Below are 24,760 nucleotides of genomic sequence, written 5' to 3'. Positions count from 1 at the left end.
AATGAGCATTAAGAAGACAAGGTAATTTATATTTGGAACAAAAGTATTTTGAACATTTATGGAAATTTTAAAATAAAAAAATATAGACAGAACATTAATTTGTTACTAATGCACCGACACACACATCACACGTTACGTGCTTTTACAATATTTTTTGTAGTTCATTTTGTTTATATTTAAATGAAGATCAAAATATAATTATACGAAATAGTGTGAGACTACACTGTAATTTTGATATACTAATTAAAAATAAATAAAAAGAAAGAGAAAAAAATCAAAATAAGAATTGAATTTACAACTTGATGCTCAGGAAACAAAGATTATATCAACTAAGCTAAATGTGACTTACATTAAAATTTTAACACTTTATTAATATATATAACTATTAAAACAGACCATGACATCAAAATTTAGTTACTCTAAAGATCTCAAAAATTTAATAATATAGTATAGATTGTTGATATTGAAATGTTTTGTTGGTACATCTTCTAACTATTTATAATTGGCGTTACACAAAAATTCTAGTAAGATGATATCACATATAAATTTTATGAAACAAATCTTCAATTCGATCCAATTCATGAAAAATATTATTCTTTATGATAAAAATATTATGTAAATAGATCTGTAAGACCGTCACACGAGTTACCTACTTTTATTTTTAATGGTTTATTATATTGAGAATGATCTAAATTATTTTAAACATTCAATACTTACCTCAAGCAAAACTTTTATGTAAATGGATTAAAATGGTGAAATAAATTGTGGATTTTTTTCTCTCAATAGTGGGATTCAACAGACAATGGCGATGGAACAGATATATTTTTTAATTAAACTTATATTTTGCCATCCAAATATTTAATATTTCAGTTTGGAGGAAGTAAACAGAGGCATTCAAACTAGAGAAAACTCTACCTTGGCAATAGTAAAACTCCTTCACCAAGTACAGTTACACAGGTATAGACTCAAACTATTATTTCATACAGCAGTAATTCTTTTATATGCTACACATCCCAGCTGCCCTCCAAATGTACATAAATCTTTGATTTGCACTCATTTCTTTAGCTCAATGTCGACAAATTTTGTACACTTCCGAGTGCAAAACTTGTACCTATATATATATCTGATAAATTGACTATGTACTTGAGTTTGAATTTATCAGCATGGATCACTGCATGCACCTATAAGAATGGGGAAACCATTTTGACAGCAAAAAGTGTTTTCCTTTCATTATCAATACGAAAATGCCGTAGCACGGTACGTGCATCAGCGCCACAGTTGAATACCTGCAAATCAATATATGAGAGGCCGGTTTTACGGTTGGTCATTCGCATGTTTATTTTGAAAATTTTGTCTATAAAATTACATTTTCTGCTCATTTACTTAAGTTTACTGGATTTGATTAGAGTGAGGCAAGTGCCACATACCATAATGGAGAGAATGGAGATGACAGATCAAGAAAAGGATAAGGCCACCTGTTTCAGGAGAAAAAACTTTCCTGTTATAAATTCATGCATGATGCATATCTAAAACCTTTTTTCATTCAAATAAATGGTTGGTGTATATTTACTCAAAAATAAAAATAAAAATGGATGGTATATAAATATATAAAGTTTACCAAATTGAGATGCAAGCATGGACAATCCATTGGAAGATGACGAAGACTGATGTCCAGAGAAAAAAGTACCCGATTCGGAACCAGGGAAATCGCTGAAAATATACAGACAATAATGAAATTATCAATTAGATTTTTGGGTTTGCCTTTGTTATGATATAAATAAAACATATTTCTCACTTACCAAACAATTCAAAGCAGTGTCACCAATCAGAAAAACAGCATTGATAGAGTGCATGTTTATAATCAACTGAAAAAAAAATTTAATGTTGTTCAGATAAGAGGAAGAAAAAGACCATTTACTTCCAGTATAAGATAGATTTAGATATGGAATACTTGTATCGAATAAATTCTTACAAAGTTCAAATTGTAATCTTTAATTGTAAGAAACGGAACGATTATGAACCAAAACACAACATCTGTCAGAATCACAGCTCCTGCATTCATCTTCAAACACAGAAATGGGAGAAATATTATAAACATTTCATTCATACAAAGAATGTTCAAGTATATATACATAGCAGCAGTGTCTTTCAAGATTTACCTGAAAAATTATTTGAAATAGATAACCCCAAAAACCTGCGATTTTACGGTGACGATGCTCTTCGTTGAGTTCCATGCCTTTTGTAGCATTCAAGATATTGGAATTATGTGCATTTGTGGAGGTTCTGTACGATCCATGCTCAGTATCAAAGCGATCACCACTGTTGATTTCATATTTGTATCGATAACATCCGTGAATCGAAAGTAATGAACCGAGCTACAACACCATGTCATTATGATTAGGAATTGGAGAAACACAAGCATTGGTTCTTGAATTGTTTGTAGGAGAACACTTACCCCAAAGTAAATGGTAATAAGAGTAAACGTCCACCTGTTAAGGAAACATTTTGTGAAACGTTAATACGATAGAAAAGGTAAATCCGTTAATGAAGGAACAGGCGGTAGCTGCTTCCCCATTCCCTCAATTTTGTCGAAAAATTCAAGTTTCTCCCCCCGAAGTTTTTATATATACTACAACTATTGTCAGTCCCTTATTCGAATTTTCAGGTTCCATCCCCGAATAATATCAAGACGACTTCCATAAGCTACTTTATTAGACAAGAATCAAATTAACCAAGAAATAGAACAAACTTACTGAGTATAGAAGTAAAAAATGTCCCCTCCATCGACAGCAACATTCAGTATCAGCATTAACAGAAGCACTAAGAAGGCCAAAATTCTGAATCCAAGTAGCCAGCCTGGATGAATACTTGTAAGACAAGGCTTCCAAACTTCATCTTCATACAACACCCCAGGTGAATCTTTTTGTTGGTTATGTGCATTTGTTTCTTCTGTTTTGCGACGACCTTCGGATTTCGAGATAAGAATTGATGCAAAAACAATAGACATTAAAAGCCATATTGAACAGAGTGTGACCCTCCAATTTAGCCAGTATGCTGCTGTGGTTGTATCGATAGTCATGGCTGGTTGCCATGTACTTTTTGTGGATCCTGTTATAAATGTTAAGAAACTCATTTACCTTTCGTGTTTCTAATTTCTCTATAAAGAATTCCCTCAAATGGGAAAATTATCACTTGGGTTGTTGAGTATAATGGAACAGATGTTCAAATGGTGTGAAAGAATTGAAGACCACCTAAAGATTAACCCTTTTTTTTCTATCCCTCTATTAATCTGAATGGAATGGAATTCCACAATTGGTGAAAATTTCCAAACGGAAGAACGAAAAAATGAGAATCATAAGACAGAAAAATTGCAAAGCTCAAAGTCGAAGAGCAAGAATCAAATCCTAACCACGGCAATGTTTCAAGAAGATTAAAAGAAACCACACCAAGTCTAGTATGGGAATCAAGAAATGTAGTTTTATGACAGATTCAAGAAAAATCAAGTCCAGAAAATTGGCCTACGTTAACTTCTGAAGTAAGAAGAGATTCCAAACTTTCATGGCAATTTCTGTACAGAAAATTACAAAATATTCAATATGTGTGTGTGCGTGTGTAAGTGTGAACGAGAGATTGGAAAAGAATGCAAGGTTCTTAATTGTAAGCTAAGAAAAGATGGAATACTTACAGAAGGAACCAACATTACGTGGGGATGTTTAAGAAGATGTGCTTTGCTTCAATGTTTTGTAGTGAAAAACTTAGGAACAAAATAAAGAGAAGAGAGATGATCATAAAGGGGTGTCTGCTTTGATCACAAGCTTCCACATTTTTTTATTTTTATTCTTGCCCAACAACAGGTACATATACTATATGTCACTTTCATCTTTTATCAAATAAAAAAAAATTCAAATCGATTAATAACTTTTAAAATATCCGATTTCTTCGGGTTCGATAACTAATCATAACAATCATCTATCTCAATCAGAAAAGAATTTAAACATTTAGTTTAAAGTCGATACTAAAGAAACATAAGCAGCCTCAGTCAGAATCAAATAACACAAAATCCATAGTCTTCTTTTGTTGTACAGAAATAAGCAGCCTTTGTTTATGTTTCTTTACAGGTTACTTTGTGTTATTTGATTCTGTTTTAAAGCAAATTAATTTATGCTTCTTGGGAGGGAACAAAGCATTTGTGAAAGGTAATTAGCATGGATTTTTAAACTGAAGCACCCTGCCTTTGGTTCTCAAGCAGAGACACATCCCGCCAATTTTNAGGTTTTATTTACCTACAGTAAGAATTATAAGTTGATATTCGAAATAAATATTGAATACAAGAGCACAAAATTATTTATCGGAGTAGCAAAATAAAATGAAACGAGACAACAACGGCAACAAGCCAGAGAAATAAAATTAGAAAGGAGTAAAAAGTGAGAAAACATTTGCTTTTGGACCAGTCTTTGGTCAAATATATAACCAGCACCTTTTGTAAAATGGGATAGCAAAGCTCAGTGAGAGATAGAAATGAAACATTTCCGCGAACCAAGAAACAGAAGAACAAAACGACGAGCAAATGTATCTTTAAGCTAAATAAATTCAAAACTCACGAGTCGAATTAACAGCCAAAATTTCACCTTTTTTTTTGTTTAGTAAAATATGTTTTTCTAAAAATGGAGCTTAGTTGTTTAGCCAACCTGACTTCTTTTGAGTAGGTGTTTTGTGACACGATTTCACGGATATTTATTTCTGATATAGATCAATCATGCATATATTTACGATAAAAAAATAATATTTTTACAGTAATGACTCAAATAAAAAATATGTCTCACAAAATTGATTCATATGTCTAACAATAGTTTTTGAAACTTCTTTTTACTAACATCCGTATCTTCTTGGCATGGAATGAATGGGCCCGTCGTCCCACGAAGAATTTCCCGTAATCTTAGGTTTGGTTCTGATTGCATGTGGTAGAGGGCAACGCGCAGTGTGCATTTTGTCAAGACGTGACCCCTAAGCAAAGCCTTATTATGTATGTATATGTATAAGCGCGTGGCCTATCTAACAAGCTGTACAAATTTGTGCATATGGACTCCCAATATTCCTTCGCACCAACTTCTCACATAGCCAAGACACAAAAATTCTTGCGAGATCATCTCATAAATCAATTTTGTGATATCGATTTCTTATTTAACCTGATCCATGAAATAATATTATTTTTTTATTTCAAATATATTACTTTTCATTCCAAATATAGAACGGATCGACTCATCTTATGGATATAGATCCGTGAGACTGTCTCGTGAGATATCTATTAAAGCCAAAATACATTGGAGTGGATAACATGAGCAAACTTATAAGCATTGTCTATCTCATGTTTCTTATTTTAAAATATTTTATAAATTTTTCTCTTAAAATTTGATTTTTTACCCATGTAGAATTAATTATCTTGAAAAGAATTAAATAATTTCATTTGGTCTCTTTTAATAAATTTTCAATGTATAAATAAAAGAAGTGAAAAGTATATTAATCTGACATATTGTGGCACAAGAGCAAAGAACCATTGAATTTTGATGGTCTAATCGTATCTAATTGCTCCATACTTAAGTTTGTCAAAAAAAAATTAATTACTTGTATTTATTTTTATTTTGCAATTTTATTCTATTATTAAATCTATTCATAATAAGTATTAATTGGTTTTCCAATATTAATTGTAAATTAATTGTAAATTGTTATAGATTTTGGTAGTTGAATAAATGCACATAAGCATATACCGATTTTCCAATATTACTGTAAATTGTTGAATTCCAAATTATTATTCAGTGTTCGATAAAATTCTCTAAAACAAATTACATTCCCAACAAAGTCCCAGCAATGTAAACAGATTTCGAATATTAAAAAGGTAAGCCATATATAACAAGCAAATGGATTTACATAGGAAAAAAACCACATTTGGGATGTAAAGATTCAACATCACAAATATGTATAAACAAGAAAGATGAGAGGACACACCTTCGATTCGAAGCATGTTAGAAGCTCACGACGATTGCGATTTTTTCGCTATAAAATTTGGAGAAGATGAGATGAAGGAACTAAATATCTCTAGAATGGTGGAAAAAAATCGTGATACGAAAACACATGCATATATAGATGGCATTTTGCAAGCAAAAATAATGTGAACAAAGCTATTTAACAACTCTCATGTAATTCGTTCCCATGAAAAAGGTAAAATCTTCGTGGCACTGCTCTTGTTCCCTCCATCAACACTTACCCATAACTACCTGGGACTGGCTCCATAATGTGTTAAACAGTAATAGGTTCAGTTAAAATCGAACCGAATTTTCTAAAATCAAATTAACCGAATTTTTTTCGACAAACCGAACCGACCGAACTTTACTAACAAAATCCAAAAAATCGATTATTTTAGTCAGTAACACAATTAACCGAAATTTTATACTTTTTTTTAAATAATCGAGTTTTAAGTAAAAAAGTGCAATATAAAAATTGTTAAATAAATTTAAATTTTATTTATTAAAAATATATTTTTAAGTATAGTACTATTGTCTAATAAGTTTTATCAGAAATTGTAATATTTATATCCTTATAAAATTTATTAGAAAATATAATAATATGAATTTTATTTATAAAAATTTAGTTTGTTAGGTTAACCGAAATTTTAGATTAAAAACTGAAATCAAACCGAACTAACCTGTATTTTAAAAAATTTAAACCGAACTTTCGAATAAACCGAATGTAGGATCAAACGTTTGACGTTTTATCAAAAGTTATAACTGGTGGTAATTGTGCAACTCAAATATTTTAAACCGCACAGCAGTCCAAGTGTCATGGTTCGATCGCTTTACCTAGTAGGGACAATTATTGCACCTCAGCACCGAACAGAATTTTCAAATTAATTCATTTTGGTCTGTTATTTTGGTTGAAACCGATATTTTGTTCACTCATAGACTGTAATTGATGTTTGTCCTTTATTTGTTGATATATGCTCTTTTGATTTAAAAATAACTTGACAGTTTTTTATTTTCTTCATCCCTTGAGTTACTTAACTAGAAAAATTCAATATTCTCAAAATTTTACAACAAAGAATTATTTTTCAAATTTCATACTTATTCAATTTTCGGTTATTATAAATAAAAAATCACAAAACAAGCTCAATAATAATTACATATCAATAATCATCAAACATTTCAACTAATTGATTATATTCCAAAAATATGCAACAATAAATTTTTAGGGTAAAAAAACCAAACTCCGAAATTCATATACATCATAAGAAAATATTATTGCAACTCGAATAATCACAACTAAATATTTAATATAATTTTAGATTCATTGAATTTTTATCTCAAAGTTGCATAATTTCAGAACATACGACAATAAACCAACTAATACACATCAATGAATTATGATTTGTGGGAGTTGTTTTATTTTTAATTTTTAAACATGAGACAAAAAAATTAAAAAAATAAAACTCATAAAAAATTTGTTATATTTTTAATATGAGATGGGAAAAAAATTAAAATTTAAAATACTAACTTTAAAAAAAAAAAAATTAAGTGAGGCTGGATCCCCCAGCCCAAAGGTGGCTCCGCCACTGTATATATGTAGGGCTAGGGTGGGCTCCAACCCTTGTATATATGTTAGTGTGTGTGCGAAATGTTACAGGAGTGTTTATAGTGAAGTGTGTAATGTTTGAAAAAAGAAGTGAAAACTTGTAAATCATAAGTAGATGTTGTTTGATAAATAAGTGATTCTAAAACTAATTTTTTATTATAATCATTTTTTAGAACCATCTTTGGATTCCAATTAATTAAAAACCGGCATAATCTGGAATTAAAAAACACATCAAATTGATGTTTTAAAAGTAAAAAGGCAAGAATAAATTTTTTTTTTAGTGATTGAAAATGCTCTCTAAATAGATAATAGAATGTTATTTTAATTTGGTTAAAACTGTTTTTTATAAAAAAAAATATGAATTACATAGAATTAAGTGAGATATTTAAACATTGGATTGATTTTCTTCTCTCTTAATTAGTTAAGAAACTAAGAGAAAAAAATAATAATACGTATCATGAAAACAAGAAACTTAGAACAAACATGGTAAAGCAGTTTCACATGCGATAAGCACCTCTGCGGTTGTTTATTTTATTTTATTTTTTTTTCTTCTTGTTTTTTTATGGAACAGATTAATCATGCAGCTTTAGCTATTCTACTTTGATAAAATTATAATATTTTTTTGAAGTAAATTTATACTTTTAACTGAAGTTATATAAAACATATATGATTGATGTGCAATAAATGTTTATGTTGAGTAAAACATAATCGTAAATCTATAATGCTTTCACGGGAGCTCCTCAGATGGAAACTATGCTTTGGTTTGTACGTAGGCACCTCGACCGTCGTTATATGATAAGCTTAATGCTCTTCTTCCGAAAGTACGAGGTTTGGATCTTTTAATATTATGTCGCGAGATATGTGACATATGTTAGGTCCATAAAATACCACAACTTTTGGTATTATATGTTTCACCTCAGAATAATGAATAGGTAATTCGACTATTTATATTTTGGATAAATTTTCTATCTTACTAAAAGTTATATATAGCAGATGGCGGTGTTAATGGTATAACTAAAATATTTTAAATCGTACAACTTAAACCTCGTGTTTAATTTGATAGCTTTCCTAACTAAGAAAATATTGCTTCTCAACAATTAATCTCTTAATAACTGCATTATCTTGCAACTCATGTAAATCAATCAAATATATTAATGTCCGATCCTACAAATAATACAAAAATAATTAGAAAAAAAAAATTGGAAAAACAATATTAGTTCAACTATTGGTTCCTTATCCCAACCAAATAAATTACAATTACCTAGCTTAAAATTCATTAGCCATTTTCACTTGCTCCAATAAAAAATGGTCCATATTTTACATATTAAGTGTTCTTTCATTAAAAATAGATGTAAATTTATCGTCTACGTACATTCTTTAGATATAGATGCAATTGGGGGTGTCAAATCGACATTAAGAGTTCATTAATTATGTGCAAAATGAGAGAGATATTTATGATTTGAAGTTAATGATATTTTTTTCATTCAAATAAAATTAAGCGAAATATCAAAATAATTAAATGATGGACAAAGTCTATCGATCTCACTTAAATGAAATTATATAGAATCTCGAAACAATAATTTTGTTATAACAATTATTCCTCACAATAAGCTTTAAAGTAAATTATATGAATTACTAAATAATTATATTACTATCAAAACCTTTTGCCCTCTAAATTATGCCATGATAGTAGGGAAAGACCCGGTTCAGTCCAATATGTTTGATCCGTTTCTAAGTTCTAAACGTTTCAAAAATTTGTTTGAGTTAATCCTTACGTTAATATAATGGTTAAAATTAACTCGAGAAAGACCCAATTCGTTGAATGCAATAATTGTCCTTGCAGGGTAGAGCAATCGAAACGTGGTGCTTAAGCTGCTGTACGGTTTAAAATATTTGAGTTGTACCTTTACCACCAACTACAGCTTTTGGTAAAGAGACAAGTGTTCGGTTTTACAATTGTATGATAGTCAATGTCATGAGTTCAATTCCTATTAATTGCAAGCAGTACAGCTGCTGATAGAGTGATTATTGGGTGCAATAATTGTCTTTGATGGGTAAAACAATAAAACGTGGTGCTTGAGTTGGTATACGATTTAAAATATTTGAGTTGTGTCGCTACCACCAGCTATAGCTTTTGGTAAAACGACAAACACTCGGTCTTATACGGTTTAGTGTTAGATGTTTGCCCCCCTTCTCGATTTGGCCGCAAATGTTTTGGAGTTCCTTTAGTTTTTAAATGTACAAATTTTATCCGAGTTGGTTCTTTAGTCAATTTAATAGTTAAAACTAACGATAAACATAACATGTATCAGTTTCGATCAAAATCTCAAAATGACTCTAGTTGTTTTATCTACTCGGCTTGCCAATCTTTAATGATTGCTTGCAGTTCTCTTTTTATAATTCTAACACAAAATCATTCGGATATATTAAGATTTTGTGTTGAACTACATGCAAGTTGCGCAACTTGTACTTGATGTAAAAGACACAATTGTTGGTTGTTTATCTATATATGAGTTAAAATCTTTTATTGTCTAGACCATGCTCCCGAGAGAACCGTAGGTAACGCTACTGCATTTGTTTACTTTAGTATGTGCTTCGTCCCAACATTTACAAACACCCGGTTCGTGCCCATCAAAATTAACATATGTTTTCCTCTATGTTAAAGCATAAAATGAAACAACTAGAAATCGTTTGAAACATAATATATGTGGTTAATTTATTGCTCAAATAAAGAAGGCTGTGTTGTGAAAAAATAAAAATTTACGGTAAAAAATAAAAATCTAAAACTCTCAAAATTATCACACTACAAACTTTATAATATTTTTCTCTCAACTCAATTGTGATTTTCTTCACAAATGAGATATCTATTTATAGAAAATCTTTACAAATAATCCAAAAATAAAATCATCACACACTAATTTTCAATATTTACAACTCTTATTTTCAACATTCAAATATTCAACATACACATTTTAAATATTAATTTTCAACACTCTCCCTTGTGATGATGATCATGATACGATGATGTCTTCATTACGTGTTTTTGTACTGCCTCATTAAAAACCTTACTAGGAAAAACCCATTGGGATAAAAACCATAGTAAGGGAAAAAGAGTGCAGTCACGTAAACTCCCCCTCATGTTGACACGAACAATTCTTCACAAATTTCGTAGATTGCGCATCCCAATATTATATATGTGTTTTTTAAATATTTTCGTAGGAAGTGCCTTTGTGAAGAGATCTGATGAGTTTTCACTTGATTGAATGTGACGAACATCAATACATTTATTCTTCTCAAGCTCTTTGGTGAATGCGAAGAACTTAGGAGGAATATGTTTAGTTCTGTCGCTTTTTATGTATCCTTCTTTCATTTGAGCAACACATGCAGCATTATCTTCATATAGTATCACAGGCTTCTCGTCGAATGATAATCCGCATGAGATTTGGATATGTTGAGTCATTGATTTTAACCACACACATTCACGGCTTGCTTCATGTAGTGCAATAATCTCGGCATGATTTGATGAAGTTGTTACAAGTGTTTGTTTCTGTGAACGCCAAGAAATTGCAGTGCCTCCACGAGTAAATACATATCCAGTTTGAGAACGTGCTTTGTGTGGATCAGATAAGTATCCAGCATCGGCATAACCAATTATACTTGGATTAGCATCTTTTGAATACAAAAGTCCCAAGTCTGTCGTTCCTCGTAGATAACGGAATATATGTTTAATTCCGTTCCAATGTCTCTTTGTTGGATATGTGCTAAATCTTGCCAATAAATTTACGGCAAAAGATATATCAGGCCTTGTACAATTTGTAAGATACATAAGGGCACCGATAGCACTTAGATATGGTACTTCTGGACCAAGAATATCTTCATCATCTTCACATGGACGGAATGGATCCTTTTCTATGTTTAATGATCTAACAACCATTGGAGTACTTAAAGGATTTGATTTGTCCATATTAAAACGTTTAAGGATCTTTTCTGTATAATTTGTCTGGTGAACAAATATTCCACATTCTTTTTGTTCAATTTGTAAACCCAGACAATACTTGGTTTTTCCAAGATCCTTCATTTCAAATTCTTCTTTCAAGTATGACACAACTTCTTGAATTTCCTTATTTGTTCCAATGATGTTTAAATCATCAACATATACAGCAATAATTACGCATCCGGATGTTGTTTTCTTAATGAAAACACAAGGGCATATTGAATTATTTACATATCCCTTTTTCATCAAGTGATCACTTAGCCTATTATACCACATTCTGCCGGATTGCTTCAACCCATATAATGATCTTAGTAATTTCACAGAATAACATTCTCTGGGTTTTGAACTTTGTGCTTCAGGCATCTTAAATCCTTCAGGGATTTTCATATATATATTACTATCAAGTGATCCATATAAGTAGGCTGTAACAACATCCATAAGACGCATTTCTAAATTTTCAGATACTGCCAAGCTAATCAAATACCGAAACGTAATTGCATCCATCACAGGAGAATACGTTTCTTCATAATCAATTCCAGGCCTTTGAGAAAAACCTTGTGCAACAAGTCGAGCTTTATATCTTACTATTTCATTTTTCTCATTTCGCTTTCGAATAAAAACCCATTTGTATCCAACAGGTTTTACACCTTCAGGTGTAAGGACTATAGGTCCAAAAACATTACGTTTATTTAGCGAATCCAATTCAACCTGGATGGCATCTTTCCATTTTATCCAATCCTGCCGATTTTTACATTCACCAAAAGATTTTGGTTCATGATCTTCATTATCATTTATGATGTCGATTGCCACATTATAAGAAAATATATCATCAATTTCTTCTATATCTTTTCGGTTCCATATTTTTCCAGTATTAATATAATTGATAGAGATTTCATGATTCTCGTCAGTTTGTGGTTCTGACAAAACATTTTCATCATCATGTGTTTCTTCAGGAACATCATTCTCTATTTTGTGATCATTATGTGTTTCTTCAGGAACATCATTCTCTATTTTGTGATCATTGTGTTTCTCTATGAATTTTCTTTTTCGAGGATTTTTATCCTTGGAACCAACTGGCCTTCCACGCTTCAGGCGTTTAATGACATCATGACTATCTTCAATTTGTTTCTTCGGAATTTCAATTCGAGCAGGGGCATTTGCAGCATGTATATATGATTTAGTTACCCCTTTTGTGTCTGCAAATGCATCTGGTATTTGATTTGCTATTCTTTGCAAGTGCACAATTTGCTGTACATCTTTTTCACATTGTTTTGTTCTTGGATCCAGATGTAACAATGATGATACATACCATGTAATTTCTTTTTCGGTATGTTTCTGTTCTCCCCCTAACATTGGGAAGATTTCCTCATTAAAATGACAATCAGCAAAACGTGCTGTGAACACGTCGCCTGTCTGTGGTTCAAGATATCGAATGATCGATGGACTATCATAACCAATATAAATTCCAATCTTTCTTTGAGGTCCCATTTTCTTTCGTTGAGGTGGTGCAATAGGCACATACACCATACATCCAAAAATTCTCAGATGAGAAATGTCTGGTTCTTTACCAAATGCAAGCTGCAATGGGGAGTATTTATGATATGCACTTGGTCTGATGCGAATTAATGAAGCAGCATGTAAAATTGCATGTCCCCATATAGAAATAGGGAGCTTTGTTTTCATAATCATTGGTCTAGCAATCATTTGCAGACGTTTAATCAATGATTCAGCCAATCCATTTTGAGTATGTACATGAGCAACAGGATGCTCAACAATGATTCCCATAGACATACAATAATCATTGAAAGTCTGGGAAGTAAATTCACCAGCATTATCAAGTCTAATTTTCTTGATTGTATAATCGGGAAATTGATTCCTCAATTTTATTATTTGAGCAAGTAATCTTGCAAATGCAACATTTCGAGTTGACAATAAACATACATGTGACCATCTGCTGGAGGCATCAATCAATACCATAAAGTATCTGAATGGTCCACATGGTGGATGGATTGGTCCACAAATATCACCCTGAATACGTTCAAGAAACATTGGTGATTCAGTTTGGATTTTGGCTGGTGATGGTCTTATAATAAGTTTTCCAAGAGAACATGCTTTACATTGAAACTTATTATTCTGAAAGATCTTCTGGTCTTTCAATGGATGACCATGTGTATTTTCTATAATTCTTCGCATCATTGTTGAACCAGGATGTCCTAATCGATCATGCCAATTGGTTAATATTGAAGAATTATCAATTACCATGTTTGATTCAATGGGACGTATATGTGTATAATGCAATCCAGTAGGGAGCATTGGTAGTTTTTCAATCACATATTTCTTTCCTGATTTATATGTGGTAAGACACATATATTTCTCATTCCCTTCATTCATTGTTTGAGTATCATACCCATGGGAATATATATCATTAAAACTCAACAAATTTCTTTTCGATTGTGGTGAATATAAAGCATCATTGATCAAAAATTTTGTACCATTAGGTAACAAAAATTGTGCTTTACCACATCCTTTAATCAAGTCTACAGGACCTGATATTGTATTCACCGTTGTTTTTGTTGGTTTTAGTTCCAAGAAATATCTTTTATCTCGGAGGATAGTGTGCGTTGTACCACTATCGGGTATGCAAACTTCAGCTTTGCTCATAGCATTTTCCATATTTGAACTTCAAAAAATATGCAATGAAAAAAAATTAATGACAATACATATTTAAATATAACACATATCATAATTGTACAATAAAACATTATCATATAAATACATGAAAAATAAATTATTGTACATTTATATTCTACCACTATATTGTTCATTTTCAGAGAAATCATTGAGAAAATCTGCAGCATCAATATTGTTCATTTCTATCCCACCAACATATTGATCATTTCCAGAGAAATCATTCATAAAATCAGCAGCATCAAAATGAGTTGAATCACTCAAACGGTCACTTCGCTCAGTGAAGTTGGTCTCCTTTTCTTTCCCCTTTATCGATTCTTTATAAAGTTTGCAAAGATGCTCAGGGGCTCGACAAATACGAGACCAATGTCCTGGAGTACCGCATCTGAAACAAGAACTTTCAAATCTTTTCGAGTGATTTTCATTAACACTCATGTTTTCTTGATGCCTTTTCTGTGGATGGTTTGGGACGTTATTTTGAGATGAGTTATAGAAATAACTATCTCGATTATTTTCAAAACCACGGCCGCGTCCACGACCACGACCACTTCCTCGTCCACGTCCACGTCCACGACCTCGACCTCGACCTCGACCTCGACCAAAACCTTGTCTTTGAATTTGATTTTGGTTTCCAGGTTTAAATTCATTTTTACTTACAGCATTTACTTCTGGAAATGCTGTTGATCCAGTGGGTCGGGACTGATGATTTCTCATTAATAGCTCGTTGTTCTTTTCCGCCACAAGAAGACAGGCGATGAGTTCAGAATATCTCGCAAATCCACGCACTCTATATTGTTGCTGTAGTGTTATATTTGATGCGTGAAACGTGGAAAATGTTTTTTCAAGCATTTCCGATTCTGTAACCTCATGTCCACAAAATTTTAACTGCGAGATTATTCTATACATCGCTGAATTGTAATCACTGACTTTTTTAAAGTCTTGGAATCTTAACATATTCCATTCATCACGGGCGGTCGGAAGTATAACTTCCCTTATATGTTCAAATCTCTCTTTTAATCCTTTCCACAGAGCCATGGGATCTTTTTCGATGAGATATTCACATTTTAAACCTTCATCAAGGTGTCGTCGTAAAAATATTATAGCTTTTGCTTTTTCTTGTGATGAAGATATACCATTTTCTTTAATGGTCTCGCTTAGACCCAATGACTCAAGATGCATTTCTACATCAAGAGTCCATGGCATATAGTTTTTCCCAGTAATATCAAGAGCGATGAATTCGAGCTTTGCCAAGTTTGCCATGGTGGTACTAAAAATTACGATGCATTTTATTAGTTAATGAATATTGCAATACAAAGTAATGGATAAACAACAAGTACAAGTATTCGTAAAAATAAAGAAAACACACGAGGAGGATATTCTCCGATAAATACAAGACTGGTGAGTATGATAACCAAAATAATTAAAAATAACCTCGTGAAAGCCATCTTCTTTTTTTCTTCGAAAATTTGATGAAGAATAATTTTTAGAGAAGAAGAGAAAGTTGGAGTGATTGAATGTATTTGTGAGATTGTATTTATAGAGCAAAAACTAGCCGTTTTGTTACCGTTTATTACCGTTGGTGTATAAGAAAATAAATGTATGTATTTGTATAATTTTATGGTAATAATATGGTGTATATAATATTAGTCATATTTAAATAATTATGTATATCATATCACATTATTATAATTAGGTGTCATAAGTTATTTTGTTTAAAAAACCTTATAGGCTTTTATACTTGTCGTATCCCTTACCGGGAGTGTGGGATGTCGTCTTAACATCCTCCCAGGATTTATAACAAGTTTTTGAAAAAATTATTTTTATTATTTCTAACAATAACATTATATTATATATTACATATATAAACAATAAATAAATAACAGTAAAATAAATATTATTACTTTTGTTACCTTTTTCTTCTGTTCGGAGCTTGGAAAAATATGGAGGACTTTTAGAGCTTCGTGCTGATAACGTGTTGTGAAAAAGTAAAAATTTACGGTAAAAAGTAAAAATCTCAAACTCTCAAAATTATCACACTACACACTTTATAATATTTTTCTCTCAACTCAATTGTGATTTTCTTCACAAATGAGAGATCTATTTATAGAAAATCTTTACAAATAGTCCAAAAATAAAATCATCATTACCTACATCATCACACACTAATTTTCAATATTTACAACTCTTATTTTCAACATTCAAATATTCAACATACACATTTTAAATATTAATTTTCAACAGACTGACAATATCATGGAATCCAAAATTATATTCTACCTGAAAAATGGAGAATTTTAATCAACATAAGCTATCACAAACCTTTATTTAAGTCACTCCTTAATTTTATTTTTTTTTTTTATAAAAATCGAAATTATAAAACAAATCAAAATTGACAAAATCGAAACCCAAATTCTAAAAAAATCTCAATGACAAGGTGAAAAACATAATAAATGTACCCAAAAAAAATCCAGCTAAATAACAACAAATATCCAGAAAAAGCGCTTTAAAAAAAACCAAATCTAATGTTCTACAGAAATGTCAGAATTCGAGATGAAGAAAATGTGGTTATTGTGAGAGAGAGGAAACCAGAGTTACTTGCTAGAGATTAGTTGTGTGCAACAACGTCGATTTCATTCCCAAAGTTGAGCAAAACATCTAACTGTGACGGCAACAAGAAAGAAAAAACTCGCCCTTTCTTGAAGTGGACCGGAAATTAGGGCATCCGATTTGTATTTTGGGGATTTTATGAGCATGACTATCATATATCATGTCTACCGTTAATTTTAATAATTAAATTCATGGAAGTATCAACTCGATCAAGATTTGTAAATGTTTAGTATTAAACTAGGAACACCAAAACATTTGAGATCAAACAAGAAAAAATACCAAACATATGAGATTAAACCAGGTCTTTCCAACAAGATAGTGACTACAATAACGCAATAAATATATATTTAGACAATATTTGAAGTTAAAGAAAAGATAATAATATATAAATAATTAATCCAATATATTAATAAAATAAAAAAAAATATATAGTGATATAATATTTGGTTTGATCGATAAATAATAGTCTGTTTGGGTTGATTGAATAAATTTGAGATAATATGATAAATTATTATTTTGTTTTTTTAATAATTAATAAAATATGAATAATATTATTTATTAGAAGTAATATTGTAATTCTAATATTATTTTTTTAAGACAAAAACAATACCGACTCGTTTGTCTAAACAAATTTGGGTTTGTATCAAATTTCGAATGTAATAAAAAAAGTAATTAAGTCCAATCAATTAATTGAAAACGACGACGAATGTAGTCGATTTATTAGGACAAATTCATGTCGTTACAGGTCACGAATAAAAAGAATCTCAAAACCCCCCCTGAAATCAGAATAGAATATACTGGTGTGAAAAAAGTTGAATACTCTGGTCTGCACACCTCGCTAGCCTCTTCGATCGACGGAGCTTCCGGCGTAGCCACCACCACCTACCCACCCAGCCCCCGCCGTATGCACATTAACTCCTTCCTCCACCAAATCCTGACTTGATCCGGGAACATGCAAAGCGCCGCGATTTCCTTTTCCCCCGCCATTTCTCTCTCCAACGATTCCCGCCACAATGGATTTAATCCCATGCATCTCGCTCTGCACTCTGAACGCCGCCGTCTCAGGAGCTTATCCGCATCTCTGTTTTCGTCTGGTCCTTCAGCGCATATCTCCTGCTCTCTGAGTCGAAGTGGGTGGGTTTCCAGTCAGAATCTAGTGACTCGATCAGATGTTGTTCCGGTTCGGGCTACTGCGGAAAGTGGGGAAGCAGCTGAAAGAACGAAATCAAAGAGCGAGGATATTTTGGTTCTCGGGATTTTGTTCGGATTTTGGTACTTGTTTAACATCTACTTCAATATCTACAACAAGCAGGTAGTTAGTTGTTTCCATCTTCTTTTCAGTTTCTTTAGATCGGGTGGCGTTATGCAATTTGTAGGTCGCCGTGATAACTGTCTGCGATATATTTTTGGAATTTGCTTTGTGGGATGCCTTTTTCTAATATGCGGAGGGATTTAGTTATTGAAATTCTGATTTAGTGGTTGTATGCATAAAATTTCTGTTTGTGTTGAAAAAGTTGCACGATTTTAGTTAATAACTTTATGTTCTCATCGTATATCCACTCGCTGTTTGGATCCATGATGTTGTTGAAGTATCGGAAGCATGTCAATAGCACTTTTGAAACTATTAGCTGAATATCTGATGAAAAAGGGAATATTGCTACCGAATATTTTCTGTAAAATGTGTTCTGCAAACATTTTATTCATGTCTATTCTTTCTTGAATAATCATGCTTAAAGTTTTCTAAAGTAGAGTTTGAGAGTGCCGAATCCTATCAAATGAAAGAAAAGGCACTAGAACATGAAATTCCGTTTCATCTTCTCGCTGGATTGAAAACGTAGGAGACAAAATAACTAACTCGCTTCTTTTCCCTTGCATATTAAATATCAGCTGCTCTTTTTGAAATTGAAGTTCTTGTTGCTGTTTTCCCGTTGCATTGTTATATATCAGCTGCTTTACTTGGGACTGAGGTTCTTATTGTTTCAAATTTTGATGTGCCACTCATGAGAAGATACACAGATGAAAGCGAAATTGGAAAAAGCTATCATCAGATTATCTTGTGGCGTGGAATTTGTGCGGAATCATCATTGTTTTTTTAATAATTGCATGTTTAAATTGCCAGTTTTACCTTATCCACCGTGCAATACGTGATAATCATTAAGCATTGATATATATTATGATGAAGCTTGTTTATATCAGGTTCTCAAAGTTTATCCTTACCCAGTGACGGTTTCTCTATTTCAATTTGCTGTTGGGACTGTAATTGTCATTTTGATGTGGACCTTGAATATTTACAAGCGCCCTAAAATCAGTGGTGCTCAGGTACTTAAATGAACCGTTCAAGAATACATGTTCTGCGTTTTCCTCATTAAGTACAGTGATAGCAGAGATGGATTATAATATTGTATCTACCAATCAATTGCAGCTTGCTGCCATTCTTCCTCTCGCAGTGGCACATACACTGGGAAATGTCTTCACTAACATGAGTCTAGGAAAAGTAGCTGTCTCATTCACTCACACAATTAAAGCTATGGAGCCATTCTTCTCAGTTATTCTCTCTGCAATGTTTCTGGGGGAGGTGCAAGATTCAGTTATTGTTTAATTTTTATTTATTTATTTTGGTGGTTACAAGCTTTTTGTATGGTGATTCAAAAATTTGCAACTTTATGACATGTAAAGCGGTTGTCTGTTTAAGCAAGCATCAATCACCCAGCTTCTACATGTCTTAAAAGAAATCTGTACTTTACACTTGATACTTAATATTGCATTGTGAAGAAGACATTTTTTGGTCACTTGCAGCACAATTTTTGTGATTCATTAAATAGCTTGGTAACCTGGCAGAAGAGAAAAATATCTTTTTTCCAAACTTTTCTCCTCGTAACCTGTCTTGTACTTGCTAAGTATACATGTTAATCCATTGACTGAAAACTCATATCTTTTCGAATGTAAGAATGATTACAGTTTAACTGAATGTTTCCTTAATTGGCACCTCTTTTTACAGATTCCTACTGTATGGGTAATTTTCTCACTTATACCAGTTGTTGGTGGAGTTGGTTTGGCATCAATGACTGAGGTGTCTTTTAACTGGTAAAGAACCATGATTCAATGCCGTCGATCAATTGCTTTCATGAATCACTTCGGTATCAAAATTTTATCAGGATCATCTTATGGAGTTTTTGCCATGTTTGCTTTGAAGGGCTGGCTTTTGGAGTGCAATGGCCTCAAACTTGACAAACCAGTCTCGCAATGTTCTTAGCAAAAAGTTTATGGTTAAGAAAGAGGTATATTTGGAAATCAAATACTACTTTGTCTACATGATAGTTAGACAGTAGAAGAAATAATTAGCTTATTCTACTTATAAATTTTGTGAAATGGTGCTTTAGCTTCAATTTGTCTTGATGCAGGAATCCTTGGACAACATTTCTCTTTTTTCAGTCATTACTATTATGTCATTCTTTTTGATGGTGCTTCCTACTATCTTCATGGAAGGAATCAAGTTTACGCCTTCTTACATTCAGGCAGCTGTAAGTGAATTTAGTAAGAAGTAGAAGCTTTTTAACATATTTCATTCTGCCTCTTTTTCTAAAAGAGCATCTTCCTTCTTTTGGTTTATAGCTTTGTATGGCTTGAATAGTTTCTATTGGAGATTTCTTTTTTACTTATTTTGTTTGTCAACAGGGGTTGGATGTCAGAGAAATATGCATTAGGTCGATTCTGGCAGCTCTGTGCTTCCATGCATATCAGCAGGTTAGCACTGGAGAGTTTTCTTTCATTGTGTAAACCCATTGCTTAGTTACATGTGGACAATTTGCTTAGCAGGGTACCCTTGCAAATTAAACACTCAATAAAATTTTCAGGCACGTGCGTGCAGAGTTGCATTCTAGTAACCTTCAAGCCAGCATTTAGTTTCTTTAATAAACTCGCTTCACATAAAAAATTGCAACTTTGAATTGAAGGAACCATAAAAATTTTGGTACGGATATTGCGAACAAATCTGCTCAGTATTTAATTAAGAAATTATAGCCATAGTTCAAAGTGTTAACAAGTTCAGCCTGAGAGTTGCGACATCAAAAAATATTTCTACTGAACATATGGAACACAAACTAAACGTGCAGTTAAATTCTTTGCTTGTCCAGTGATTTTTTTTCTTCTTGGTTATGGCCCATACAATATTTTTTTCATCACAATTACGATTGCGTGCATGGATCATTCTGTTTTTTTATGAGCTGAAAGTAATAGAATAAAGTATGCGGATTAGTTTGAATGGATTGATTTGCATACTAGAATATGAGAATATGGGGCGAGTTACCATCTTTTGTTAACAGTCAAAGTAATATTTTCAAAATTCACATGGTGGATAAATACGTTATCTCGAAAAGATGTCATAATTCTGCATGTTTTTCATTTCTAGAGCTTAAGATCTCCTTTACTCCTAATTTATGATGTCATTATACTAAATTTAAAGATAAATGATTGGTTGATAAGAGGAAAATGCTGATAAGATTTGGTTGTGCAGGTTTCTTACATGATATTGCAACGTGTATCTCCAGTAACCCACTCTGTGGGGAACTGTGTCAAGCGTGTGGTGGTGATTGTGAGCTCTGTTCTCTTCTTCCACACAGCTGTTTCACCTCTTAATTCCATTGGTACAGCTTGATTTTTCATAATTCTTTGTAATCCTAGAAGATGATGAATCCAAAATAAATCTCAACCCTTCATATTTTTTGGGTGCAGGTACCGGAATAGCACTTGCTGGAGTGTTCCTATACTCGAGAGTGAAGGGAATTAAGCCAAAGGCAAAAACTGCCTGAAGGCCTCATGTTACCAAATTTTGATGTCCTGGTAATGTTGGGGGTTTAGATTTAGATGCAATTAGTGTGATCTCTTACTCGTGTGTTAGTACATTGCATTTTCCTCTATTCGGTTTATGTTTTTTCCCCATTTATGTGTCTGACTTGATTCTTTACTGGAAATCCATGATGATAGTTGTGATTGTTGATATAACTTAAATTACTAGACAATAATGGTCGAAAAAGTTCGCTACTTCTTACCCACATCCGAAAATATATTTGCATACAAATGATTTTCAGATTATTGATACTGTTGAATCCTGCATGATTTTTTCTTCAGATTCCAGGTGAGTTTCGTAAGTTGACGGTAATAAGATTCGGTGACAATCTGAACTGTTTGATATGAAGGTCGGGCTCAACTCCCTTCTATAATGTACTTTTTCTAACCTGGTTTGAGTCTGTCTTCAACTCCCATGCGATTTTATATACATAAGGAAATAAAACCCATATAAATACGTGCAAAAACCGAGGTACGCCAAAGGATTCGCTAATTCAAATTTTGGAAATAGGAAAAACGAACGTAGTCCCATTAAAACCAAGTTCTATAATCTAACTTGGTCAATTCAATTTCAGGTTCTCAAATGCTATACGCTGAATTATTGTGGATTCTCGCAAGATTGTTTTTCCTAGGAAATTTTGGCTTTCAAGAGATAAAATCCATCAACTCTACATCCTTGTCAAAAAAACCAACCTCCTCCTCCACTCCACTGTGCAGATCAAATAGCAACTCCACCTCAAAACACAGATCATCATCAATTTCTGAGAGATGACCGCTCGTTATATCACCGATGAACGATTCTATACCTCTGTCATCAATTAAGTCATGATCATCATCAAAACTGAACTCTGGGATCTCGTCAAAATCATATCCGCGCACCATCTGATCAACTGGGCATAACTCTGTTTCCAACTTCCGTGATGAAGAAACATTCAGGCCTTCCTTATGATCAGTTTGTGCAGTGTTTCTTGATCTGCTACTACTCCCTTTCACGAAATTAAGGCTTTTGATATAGTTTTGGAGGAGGGAACTTGGATTTGGCCGTTTTGTTCTGCATTTTCGTCTCGAAAACTGTCTTCTTTTAGTTGCATTCCAATGATTCTTGATCGAATTCTCAGTCCTCCCGGGTAGTTTTTTTGGTGATTTCTGCCCATTTATTACCTATATCTGCATGGGCCTCAATTAAAATTCTGTCTTCCTCCTCTGTCCATATGTCCTTCTGGATGTAAGCAATCGCAAAAATATATTAATTATTCTATTAATGTATAATTTGATTTTATATTTAGAGTAAAGCGATAATACAAATCCATTTATTTGCGTAAAATCTTAAAATAAAATTAAAAAAAAAAAGCTTTGTACACCACATATACATAGAGACTGCATGCATACCTTTGCCTAAAGACTACAAGAGCAAAATTTACGAGAAAACAAGCGCAAAAAGCATATAGATGAATCTCAATATTCATGAATTCTTATCACTTATTAAGAAATTGGGGAGCCAATTTTGATTCTCTAAAATACATAAAAAAGAAAAAGTGTAACAACATAAATATTATTCTTATTTTTCATTAAAAGAGAAACGACTGTTTTAATTTATACATTGATGATATAATAGATCTTTCTTTCGTTTCAAATGATATGATGATGTAAACTCTGGAATGTAGAATTGAATTTTTTGAATTTTAGATTATATATCATAGCCTGATTAATATATATAGAATTCTTTTTTTTTTTTAAAAAAAAGTAAATTTAAAAGAATGAGGAATAATTGAATCCAACTTTGATATCAGGCCTCAAGTGGTTATGCCACCTCTCTCTGCATTGCTTCCCTATTCTCCCCTTCAGCATTTGCGCTATTTGTGACCATTTCCTAACTCCATATTTCTCCACCAATTGTATCAAAATTCTGCACAATCACGTAACAAAAAAGTCAGACCTTACAAAAGAATTATATAGTATATATCATGTTTCTGTAAGTTTCTGGGATCGATTTTGCTTATTCGTTTCTTCATTTCTTACACGTCTTCTTCAATGGTCCATTGCCCCTTGGCTGATTTGGCCTTCTTCCGGCCTCTACCCGAGTTTTTAGCCGATGCTGGTTCACTCTCATTGATGTCACTATCCCGAGTTTGCACTTTTTTGCTTCTTTTAATAGCATGTTTTTTGTCACTTACAGTTGCATTGCCAGCTGAAATACGTGAATTCTGATCATCATGAAAAACAAAGGACAATGGCTTATGATCTTGACAGATTATGGATGTTTCGACCTCCGTTGGTGTATAACTTCTTATTCAAAAAATTCAGGAACAATCCGGTCGCTGCAACGGTACTAGTTCTACAGTTTTCGTGATCATTCTTGTATAACTCGAAATCAGAAGAAGAATCGTGGAAAAAGGGATCAAAGGGATCAAAATTATTGCAACCATCATCCATGCGGATCCCAATATCTGGTTCAAACGGCGACAAATTCACAGAAAAATGATCGAGATGGTTGAAATCTTGGAGGTAACTCTTTGATGCTGAGGACGGGAAATTCTCCATGCAAAAATCTTGGCCTGACATTTCAAGTTTCAAGTCAATAATATTGTTCGATGAACAAATTGGTAAAGGGGCATCATGGTCATTTCCAAACGTTGATACGGACTCCATTGACGAGCACTTGAAGGGATGAAGAAGAATGCCAAATCTTTGTCGGAATTCCATCGAATTTATGTATTTATTTAGGAATAAAGTGGCATTTAATGTTGTCATAAATTCATCTTGACCATTGATTTGTTGGTTGATCTTACGGTTGGGGTTGACTTTAGTCAAATAAATTTATATATTTTGATTTATTTCAACATATTGCTCACCTAATTTTAACCGACATATGAACACAAAANAATCAATATAATTTGTAAGGAAATTGTTCATTAAGAAAATGTTCTTTAAAACTTATAATTAAATCAATTAATTAGTGGTATAAATACAAGGTCTTTCTAGTTTTTGTGTACCTAATAACTT

At 32.4% G+C, this 24,760-nt stretch overlaps 3 protein-coding genes across 8 annotated transcripts; 1 reads left to right on the top strand and 2 right to left on the bottom strand.

Annotated features, from left to right (window-relative positions):
* Positions 1-818: 818 nt before the first annotated feature.
* On the bottom strand, positions 819-6,112 carry LOC140959770 (uncharacterized). 6 transcript variants are annotated; one of them, XR_012172062.1, is made up of 11 exons: positions 6,004-6,112; positions 4,871-5,004; positions 2,754-3,108; positions 2,456-2,489; positions 2,160-2,375; positions 1,973-2,062; positions 1,800-1,865; positions 1,619-1,710; positions 1,428-1,475; positions 972-1,286; positions 819-934 (listed from the first exon to the last, which is right to left on the bottom strand). XR_012172062.1 is itself a non-coding variant. In XM_073417780.1 (10 exons), exons 2-10 carry the CDS (start codon positions 4,956-4,958, stop codon positions 1,169-1,171), a joined length of 1,107 nt encoding a protein of 368 aa, XP_073273881.1. In that variant the 5' UTR covers positions 4,959-5,004; positions 6,004-6,112; the 3' UTR covers positions 852-1,168. The 6 variants fall into 6 exon arrangements, 5 of the variants coding, with proteins under 5 accessions (XP_073273881.1, XP_073273878.1, XP_073273877.1 ...); XM_073417780.1 differs by having other exon boundaries at positions 852-1,286; XM_073417777.1 differs by lacking the exon at positions 4,871-5,004 and having other exon boundaries at positions 854-1,286.
* An 11,589-nt stretch (positions 6,113-17,701) lies between these two features.
* On the top strand, positions 17,702-21,992 carry LOC140959822 (triose phosphate/phosphate translocator, non-green plastid, chloroplastic-like). The gene is made up of 9 exons (XM_073417842.1): positions 17,702-18,224; positions 19,109-19,231; positions 19,335-19,487; positions 19,911-19,996; positions 20,106-20,190; positions 20,314-20,433; positions 20,588-20,656; positions 21,426-21,555; positions 21,644-21,992. Exons 1-9 carry the CDS (start codon positions 17,865-17,867, stop codon positions 21,718-21,720), a joined length of 1,203 nt encoding a protein of 400 aa, XP_073273943.1. The 5' UTR covers positions 17,702-17,864; the 3' UTR covers positions 21,721-21,992.
* Positions 21,889-24,406, bottom strand: LOC140959390 (transcription factor MYB98-like). The gene is given in 5 exon segments (XM_073417238.1): positions 21,889-22,894; positions 22,896-22,976; positions 23,537-23,663; positions 23,777-24,040; positions 24,123-24,406. Coding segments are annotated over 5 exon segments (1,248 nt in total). The 3' UTR covers positions 21,889-22,402.
* Positions 24,407-24,760: the final 354 nt, after the last annotated feature.

The sequence above is a fragment of the Primulina huaijiensis genome, chromosome 15 (genome assembly GCF_012295235.1).
Source record: "Primulina huaijiensis isolate GDHJ02 chromosome 15, ASM1229523v2, whole genome shotgun sequence".
Lineage (NCBI taxonomy): Eukaryota > Viridiplantae > Streptophyta > Magnoliopsida > Lamiales > Gesneriaceae > Primulina > Primulina huaijiensis.
The sequence above is the reverse complement of the archived record's forward strand: the minus strand, read 5'-3'. Positions and strand labels throughout refer to the sequence as shown.